Source organism: Scylla paramamosain, chromosome 28 (assembly GCF_035594125.1).
Source record: "Scylla paramamosain isolate STU-SP2022 chromosome 28, ASM3559412v1, whole genome shotgun sequence".
NCBI classification, from domain to species: Eukaryota; Metazoa; Arthropoda; class Malacostraca; order Decapoda; family Portunidae; genus Scylla; species Scylla paramamosain.
Window position 1 is genome coordinate 12424189 of NC_087178.1, and position 10104 is coordinate 12434292.

Consider the following 10104-nt stretch of genomic DNA (forward strand, 5'->3'; position numbering starts at 1 on the left):
GAGAGAAGCGTACACACATACATTTGAATACAACTCGAAAAGGTAGCGGTGCATTACTTCACCTCAGGAAGAGAATGGTCGTCGCAATGCATGATTAATATTGTTTATACTTGACACCTGCTCTCCTCAGCAACACTGTCAGTGGCCACTCAACATGAAGGCTTTGGTGAGTACAGGCACATACTCAGTTTCAGATTTCTTGTGTTGGTCGTAGAAATTTCACCATAAAAGTTCATTTTGAAACATGCAGTAGCTTTCAATAACTTGCATTACAAAGTACTTACACAGAATCACCTGTCTATCTTCGAAGAAAAATCAGCTAATGGAGATGTAAAATTTGTGATAACTATGGAAATGAGCACTAGAACACAAGGAAAGATACGTGCATATTCAAGTGAGGAAGAGAAAACGTACAAAAACTTCGGAGTAGAAATACTAAATTAGATTAATAGTAATGTGTATACATGTTTACGAAACAGTGAGTCTTTGATCCTGGAATACACTTGTATTACAGTGTTTCCTCTCAGGTCTTTCTCATCGTGGTGACCATCACTGCCGTCCTTAGCAGGCCAAGCATACCAACAACCCACAGCCCCTCGCAGCCACCTTCCTCTCATAGAAGTAACTATCCTATATTGAGAAATCAAATAAGGGGATGGTACTATCTTCCGTCGTACGGCAGACTGGCGGGATGGTTTTATCCAGCACCATACAGCTATGTTATGGGAAGATACTATTATCCACTAATTAGCAACAAACTGGGGACGTGGTACTGCTATCCTTACGGTGAGATCAATTTATACTCCAGTTCTTAGAATCTATCAATATCATCCCTGTTGACAAAGGGCTTAAGTTACCCAGTCAGTCTGGCTATCGGTTTATTTATATATTTTTATTTTTATTTATTTATTTATGTAATTATTTATTTATTTATTTATTCATTTATTTATTTATTTATTTTTAGTCACGAAAGTCTCTCATTTTCTATGGTTTGATATTGTGCTTCCATATAATAGTGAAGTGTAGCTCTCTTACTGTGTTGTCTAACAAAGAAAATATAAGCGCACAGACCGCACAATTAAAACATTTTCTTTAAAAACAAAGGCTACGTACACTGTTGCTCTCTTAGTTAGAAAGAAAAGAAAATGACAAGGAAGATTACGTTTTCCTTTCCCTCTCCTGGTAGCGAAATACTTGCGTCCCTTCGGAAGAAAGGGAATGAAGGTAAGAGGATCATGATGTGTGTTGACTGTCTGCCTCTCTCTTAACCTAAGGTAATTAAAAACAAAACCTTAAAAAGAGTGATCAGCAACGAATATTCATATTTACTTATCTCTCTTTCCTCTCCTACAGACAGTACTCACTACAGCTTAGTCTTCCAATCACATGTCGACGAGGACACGATGAAGCAGACCGCTCAGAGCCCTCCCACCTTGAAGCCCGTAATTGAGAGCACTGGAAAGAATGGTGACATGGCCCCAGACAAATTCACTGAAAGCACTTTGCAAAATTATGCCAACTATCCTACAACAGAAATTGGGGTTGTTGAAAAACATATGACTGAGAAGCCTGCTAATGTAGCTACTCTGAGGCTTCCCATCATTACTCCTGAATACATCACTAAGAACAATACCGTGAATAATTTTGTTGGGGATCGTTTTGCCGGAAAGGTTGGTGACTCGTCGACTGACAAGGGGTCAGAGACGACGGTGGAATATACCGTTAAGAAGCATACTACTGATATTACCATTCTAGACACAGACCAAAAGACTGAGAACTTAATAAGCCCGAAATTGACTAATATTCTTAAAAACATATTTCCTTTAAATTCTCCGGCTGCCGAAAAAAAAGCTCCAAAAGAGGCTGCTGAGAATGCTGCTCCTAAGAAAGTTGAAGAGAATGTTCCTGTGGAGGTCACTGTGAGGGTTTCCGAGAAAGGAGTTTCTGAGGAGATTAAAAAGAAGGCTAATGAAAAGGATGCTCCTGAGGCAGTAAAGAAGTATACGCCTCAGGCTGTGGATAAGGAGGATCTTAATGAGGCTACTAAAAAGACTCTACCGAAGGAGGCTTCTGAGGTTGTTATCGATAATGCTACTGAGAAGGATGTTACTGAGAAAGTTATAAAGACAGGTGCTCGGAAGGACGCTCCTAAGGAAGCTAAAGAGAAGGATGATATGAAAAATATTCCAAAAGAGGCAACTAAGAAGGATGCTTCTGAGAAGGCTGTGAAGAAGAGTGCTCCAAATGGGGCTCCAGAACAGGATACTCTTCAGGATGCAGCAGAAAATTATAGTGCTAAGGAGGCGCCGGAGATAGGTGTACCAAAAGACTCTGACGACAATGTTTTTAAGGATGCTGCGAAGAAGGGTGCTCCTAATGATATTACAGAGAATGATATTCCTAAGAAAATCCCGGAGATGGATGCTCTTGAGAAGGATATAGAGAAAAAAGCTTCTGAGAAGGTCCCAGAGATGAACAACCCTATGGAGACCTCGGAGGAGGAGCTGCCAGAGATGGATGCTGCTGAGGAGGCTCCAAAAAAGGATATTCTTGAGGATGCTCCAGAGAATGCCATTCCTGAGGATGCTCCTCAGAATGTTCCTGAGAAAGATGTTCCTGAGGATATTCCACAGAATATTCCTGAGAAAGATGCTCCCGAAGATGCTCCTCAGAATGTTCTTGAGAAAGATGCTCCTGAGGATGTTCCTGAGAAGGAAGCTTCTGAGGATGTTCCTGAGGATGGTCGTGAGAAGGATAGTCCTGAGAAGGATGCTCCTAAGGATGCTCCTGAGAAGGAAGCTTCTGAAAAGGAAACTCCTGAGAAGGATGCTCCTGAGGATGCTCCTGAAAAAGATGTTCCTGAGGAAGCTCCTGAGACGGATGCTCCTGAGAAGGATGCTTCTGAGGATGCTCCTGAAAAGGAAGCTCCTGAGGATGCTCCTGAGAAGGATATTCCTGAAGATGCTCCTGAGAAGGATGCTCCTGAGAAGGAAGCTCCCGAGAAGGATACTCCTGAGAAGGATGCTCCTGAGAAGGATGCTCCTGAGAAGGAAGCTCCCAAGAAGGATACTCCTGAGAAGGATGCTCCTGAGAAGGAAGCTCCCGAGAAGGATACTCCTGAGAAGGATGCTCCTGAGAAGGATGCTCCTGAGAAGGAAGCTCCTGAGGATGCTCCTGAGAAGGATGTTCCTGAGAAGGATGCTCCTGAGAAGGATGCTCCTGAGAAGGAAGCTCCTGAGGATGCTCCTGAGAAGGATGCTCCTGAGAAGGATGCTCCTGAGAAGGAAGCTCCTGAGGATGCTCCTGAGAAGGATGTTCCTGAGAAGGATGCTTCTGAGAGGGAAACTCCTGAAAAGGAAGCTCTTGAGGATGCTCCTGAAAAGGATGCTCCACACAATGATGCTCCTGAGAGGGTTGCTCCTGAGGATGCTTCAAAGAAAGATGATCCACAGAATGCTCCTGAGGATGCTCCTGAGAAAGTTACTCCAGAGAATGATGCTCCTGGGAAGGATGTTCTTGAGAATGCTCCAGAAAAGGATGTTCCAGAAGATCTTCCTGAGAAGGATGCTACTGAGGATCCTCTTAAGAAGGACGCTCCAGAGGATGCTCTTGAGGATGCTCCAGAGAAGAATGCTTCTGGGGATGCTCCTGAGAAGGATTCTCCAGAAGATGCTCCGGAGAAGGATGCTCTTGATGATGCTCCAAAGAAGGAAATTACTCTTGATGATTCCCCAAAGAAGAATGCTCCTGAGGACGCTTCAAAGAAAGATACTCCTGAGAATGTTCAAGTGGATGTTCCAGAGAATGTTGCTCCAGAGGATGATCCTAAGAAACATGCCCCTGACGATGCTCCAGAGAAGGATGCTCCCAAGAAGAATGATCTTAAGGATAATCCTGAGAAGGATGCTCCTCAGAAGAAAGATGCTCCAGAGGATGCTCCTCAGAAGAAAGATGCTCTTGATGATGCTTTTAAGAAGGATGCTCCAAAGGATGATCCTGAGAAGGATGCTCCGAAGGATGCTCCTGAGAAGGATGCTCCAGAGGATGCTCCAGAGAAGGATACTCTTGAGAATGCTCCAGGGGATACTTCAGAGAATGGCGTTCCTGAGGATGCTCCAAAGAAGGATGCTCCTGAGGATGCTCCAGAGAAGGATGCTCCGGAGGATGCTCCTGAGGATGCTCCAGAGGATACTTCAGAGAATGGTGCTCCTGAGGATGCTCCAGAGGATCCTTCAGAGAATGGTGCTCCTGAGGATGCTCCAGAGAAGGATGCTCCTGAGGATGCTCCTGAGGAGGCAGCGGAAGAACAAGTTGCTATGGAGGCTGCTGAAGGGGACGCTGCCGAGAAGGCCACCAAATAGGATGCTGAGGATATTCTTATGGGGGCTGAATAAAGAAATATTCTTGAGGAGATTACTGAGAAGGTTGATTAAAGAAAAAAAAAGGATGCTTCAAATCCGTTACGTACTCTTTCTGAGACTCACGTTTAGTGAACGCCTCCCTCAACACACACACACACACACACACACACACACACACACACACACACACACACACACACACACACACACACACACACACACACACACACACACACACACACACACACACACACACACACACACACACACCAAAAAAAAAAAAAAACGTTTCATAACATTGTAAGTGAATTGAAACCAGAAAGCAACTGGAAAAAAATAAGAAAGTTGTGAACTTGAGTCGTGTCGTATGAGTGTCAACATTCTCGTTTGCAGGAGTAGGAAAAAAAAAAAAAAAAATATATATATATATATATATATATATATATATATATATATATATATATATATATATATATATATATATATATATATATATATATATATATATATATATATATATATATATATATATATATATATATATATATTAAAAAAGTTCCATAACAATCACTTGACGAGTAAACTGTTGAACAAGATTGTGACTTCAGTTTCTAACGAACGTGCCTGTGTACATTTACATACTAAAGCTTTGAAAATTGAAGTTGAAGTTTATATGAGTGTTTGAGTCGCATTAATTCAATATTGTTAACCACCATCGACTTATCTAGAGGTTATGGATTAGGAGTTAGTAATGTCTTCTTCATGAACTGTATTCCTAGTTTAAACGTTCTTTTTTTTTTTTTTTCTTATGATCCCTACTTTGATTTGTTCTTATTCTTTCTATTGGCATTTTTTACCAGTCTTATATGTTCATGTACCGCGCCATACGACCCCATTCTTGCGACGCTATTAAATCAATCAATGAATTCTCTTATTTTATTTATACATTACGCTAGCCATCAAGCAGCTATTTCTTATTACTTCAAATTATCTTCCTAGTAACTTTTACATATAGTACTCCAGTTTTGTGAGCGGGAGAGGGGGATACAACCTGAACAAAGAAAACAGAGAACTAATTACATTTGAAAGGGTATTTCCTGTCCTCTATTTCTCTTACTATTGATCGTTGTGATCCTACTTCTCCTGTCTCTTAAGAACACAGGTTCTCCACACAGTTTAGAATGGAACAGCTCACGGGTGGCTCCCGAACAGAAGGTAATGATGCATCATCTCACCTCTGGCAGGGAAGGTGTCACTGAGATGTATAGGTATATAGTGTTCCCCCTCCACACTGGCGTGCACCAGTAACTCCCTCGCCGCCCACTTGACATGAAGGCTGTGGTGAGTACAGGCAGCAAGAAGACCCCAGATTCGCCGCGTTGGTCAAAACAAGGTAACATTAAATATGAGAACGCTTTTCAATCACAGAGCTTCATTAAGACTGCATACAGGATAGTGAGTAATGTAGCATTGTCTATAACATTACCGAGAGGATTTGAAAAATTACAAAATGAGGAGGTAGGATGTAAAAGCATTTATGGTTGCAAGGATCTTTACAAAATTGGAATGTAAAGTCATGTGGGATACACAGGATGTAACTGAAGTAATCAAGTAAGCGGGAAAGGTTCTCGCAAGAATACTAAAAGAGCCAGGCAACGAAGGGTATGCATCTTTGCAAGAGAGAGAGAGAGAGAGAGAGAGAGAGAGAGAGAGAGAGAGAGAGAGAGAGAGAGAGAGAGAGAGAGAGAGAGAGAGAGGCCATAGCCTTTTTATTGTGTTTTGAAAGTGATGAAATTGTACAAAGGTTTCATCACTTACTAGAGACACGAGGCTAAGGCTCGAACCTCCGATCCACGATCCAACCCACGATCCGACCCACGACCCAATCCCCGCAACTACAACAAAAAAAATTAAAAGAATTTGTGTTCCAAGAATATCCGAGGTAGCGGCACCCATTTATATAAGGATATTATAATCATGGTGCTGGGACCGAAATGTTGATGCTCACTAACTGTAATGTTATATAACGGCTTCTCTATGATGAGAGTGTAATACGCCTCATGTACGCCAGACCTCCAGTCTGCCACTAATAACGATCTGTTCAAAATGCCTAATATATATCATAAAACTCACTTGTAATGTCACTTGAACTCGTGCTCTAGCATGAGCCTATGAGTTGATCAATGGGAGAGGAAGACTTCACCTCAGTTTCATATCATGGTAATTCTTTGGAGCTTACATGATGAGGACAGACGTCTGACACACACACACACACACACACACACACACACGTGCGTGTTTTGCTAGTAATGATGCATGAATACACTTAAACTAAAGCCATAGCATTTTTCCTTATCCGACACGCGCTGTTTCTCTTCTAGCTAATTATCATCCTGACCACCACCACAGCCGTCCTGTGCCAACCCAACATGTGGTCAAACATGGATCAGCATTACCTAACGATGAATAACTACGTTACTCCGTATTCACCTTCCTATGGAACATCATTTAATGAACCTTACGGTAAAGATAACATACTAATGTCCTGCGAACCCTTTCAACATCAGCCTTTGAATAGAATCTACGAGTATTTTTAAACGACTTTTACTGGACTTATATTCTTGATCTCTCTGTACATTTAACATTCTACATTCGCTTATTTGCCAGTCTTATAATGTGGCTCTCTTAAGGGGAAATACACAAAAGGAACATATACACAGGTGTCTGTCTCTCTTCCTCCTCACGCTGCTACACTTCATCCACCTTCAAAAGGGAAGATAATGTCTAAGTGTGTATTTCTATTGTTCAGCAGTGAGTGTACTAATATAATCTTCCCGGCTGATTATCTTACAGGAAATACTTACTATCTCTTCGTCTTCTACCCATACGTCTACAAAGGCACCAAGAAATTCAATACTGTGAAGACCGCTACTTAAGAACAACTAACGATACCCATCTGTACCCATCCTTGTTGGATGGCACTGGCGTCTGTAACTAAATAGAAATAGTAAATGTAGACCAGTGTTAATAAAATCTATTAAAGTGATGCAAGGCATTTTGCATTTCAAATATTTATATGTATCCATATATTTATCTTCATATATTTTCTTCACTTACCCGGACACTCGTGTGATAATGTATAAGAGTAAGATAGTGAGTGCTGACAACATTAAGGAAAGGCATACACACACACACACACACACACACACACACACACACACACACACACGCGCGCGCGCGCGCAACTGGGGTGCTGCCAGCTGACAGTTCTAGACAAAAGGTCGGTTTGAAGGCGTTGTGATGACAGAGGTACCTGGCAGTGCTGGACGCACAAGTCCATCAGAAAACGCAACAGGAAATAGATAAGTTTTTTAGTGGCATTCAATTTTTTTTCCTTTTTTATTATTAGTCTTCTTATTGTTGTTACTATTACTGTGATTACGATTGTTATTCTACTACTATTACTACTACTGCTACTACTACTACTACTGTTACTGCTGCCACTATTACTACTGTTAGTTACTTATGCAATAACTACCATTTGCTACTACCGTTTTTGTCACTACTACTATTGCTGCTACCACTATTACAGTATTGTCACTTCCACTACTGTTGTTACCACTATTATTGTCACTTCTACTGTTGCTGCTGCTGCTGCTGCTGCTACTACTACTACTACTACTACTACTACTACTACTACTACTACTACTACTACTACTACTACTACTATTACTACTACAATTACTACTACTACTACTACTACTACTACTACTACTACTACTACTACTACTACTACTGCTGGTACTGCTACTTACTACTACTGCTGGTACTACTATTACTACTATTGCTGGTACTGTTACTGCTAATAATGCTGCTGTTACTACTACTACTACTACTACTACTACTACCACTACTACTACTACTACTACTACTACTGCTACTACTACTACTACTACTACTACTGTATCAGTCTCACCAATTACTATTATTATATATATATGTATATTCACTATTTCATATATTCATCCCACGTGTGCCATGGCCAGCCAGTTCTCTACCTCTCAAGGGAATTTCACACCCACTTCCAGTCCTTACAGATAACACCTGCGTACCTGTGTTTGTCTTCCTTCCTGGTCATTTCTTCTCCTTTATCACAAGGGAATTTCACACCCACTTTCAGTCCTTAGGGATAACATCTGCGATCCATTTAGCTCAGATAAATACAGCCCGCATGGTAGCGAGCTCTCAGTTCAATCACAGCACAGTCCCAGTCAGAGTTCAGTCCCAGTCCCAGTCAGAGTTCACACGAAAGTCGCAGCTCAGTCAGAGTTGGAGTCAGTCAGTCACCCAATCACGAGCAGTCAGTCTTGGTCTCTCGCTCAGTTCCGCTCAATCACAGCTTTGAGAGACGCTGCTCAGCCATCATATATTTCACTTCAGAGAGAGAGAACAATCAATCGTCACGTTAAAGATTCTTCTCGAATCAAGTGGATACTATCTACTATTAAAATCAAGAAGACCTCTCATCTTTGTGTCTTTTATTCGCACATATCAACTATATCAGCCAACTACCCACGACCTCCAAGCTACCAGGATCCCCGCCTCACTACCAGTCCTCCACGCTACCAAGCACAATCAACCGACTGGGCAAGTAACATTATCAGTATCAGAACAACAGCAGAGTTAAGCAATAAGTCAACCCGAAACAGAGCTGGATCATCAACTTAGAACACTGCTACTACTACTACTACTACTACTACTACTACTACTACTATTTTTTATACTATTACTATTTGTACTATTACTATTACTACTACTACTACTACTATTTCTTATACTATCACTATTTATACTACTACTACTGTTTATACTGCTATTACTTCTACCACCTACTGCTCACACTAATAATACTTTACCACTACTTTTACTAGCACTTCTTTTATTACCACTGCTTACACTACTATTACTACTATTGCTACCACTACTGCTACTACCGCTGTTACTACTTCTTTATTATCTCACCATTTCTATAAATTTCAACTTTTTTTTTCGACATTACTACTACTGCAAGAACTATTACCAATACTACTACAAATACGACAACTAGTGCTACTACTCCTGCTACAACAACAACAACAACAACAACAACAACAACAACAACAACAACAATAACAACAGCAACAACAATAGCAACAACAACAACAATAACAACAATAACAACAACAACAGCAACAGCAACTATTACTACTACTACTAGTACTACTACTACTACTACTACTACTACTACTACTACTACTACTACTACTACTACTAATAATAATAATAATAATAATAATACACTACTACTACTACTACTACTACTACTGCTAGTTTTATTCCATTAATCGATTCTAATATTTCCGTTTTCCCCTCTCTTAATAATGAGAACTTATTGATTGTTTTAGCTTATATAATGTGCAAAGACAAGAACATTATGATTTTTTTGACCCATTTAATGTACAAGATATATTATAATGACGACCTCGATGTTAGTCAGTTTCATATACTATCAAGAAATATAAATTTCCCTAAATGTGAATATATTTTTTTCTAGAATGCTTTCCTTTATCTATTACTAATACAGTAATCAGCTTATTAACATTGAATGTCAGATCAATATCTATCAATCTTCAGTACTTTGTTGACACTGTCCTTTCATGTCATTATGTACTTTGATGTATTGGATCTTACAGAAACTCGAAGG

General features: G+C 40.4%; 1 protein-coding gene and 1 long non-coding RNA gene across 2 annotated transcripts; both read left to right on the forward strand.

Annotated features, from left to right (window-relative positions):
• The first annotated feature begins 304 nt into the window (after positions 1 to 304).
• LOC135115129 (cell surface glycoprotein 1-like) lies at positions 305 to 4574 on the forward strand. The gene is made up of 2 exons (XM_064031629.1): positions 305 to 621; positions 1354 to 4574. Exon 2 carries the CDS (start codon positions 1404 to 1406, stop codon positions 4359 to 4361), a length of 2958 nt encoding a protein of 985 aa, XP_063887699.1. The 5' UTR covers positions 305 to 621; positions 1354 to 1403; the 3' UTR covers positions 4362 to 4574.
• A 1074-nt stretch (positions 4575 to 5648) lies between these two features.
• LOC135115130 (uncharacterized) lies at positions 5649 to 7396 on the forward strand. The gene is made up of 3 exons (XR_010275827.1): positions 5649 to 5754; positions 6743 to 6884; positions 7215 to 7396. It is a non-coding gene; the product is annotated as an uncharacterized LOC135115130 (long non-coding RNA).
• Positions 7397 to 10104: the final 2708 nt, after the last annotated feature.

What these genes read in the sequence shown, in the direction of transcription:
- LOC135115129 (XM_064031629.1), top strand. Translation starts at nt 1,404, where the DNA reads ATGAAGCAGACCGCTCAGAGCCCTCCCACCTTGAAGCCCGTAATTGAG.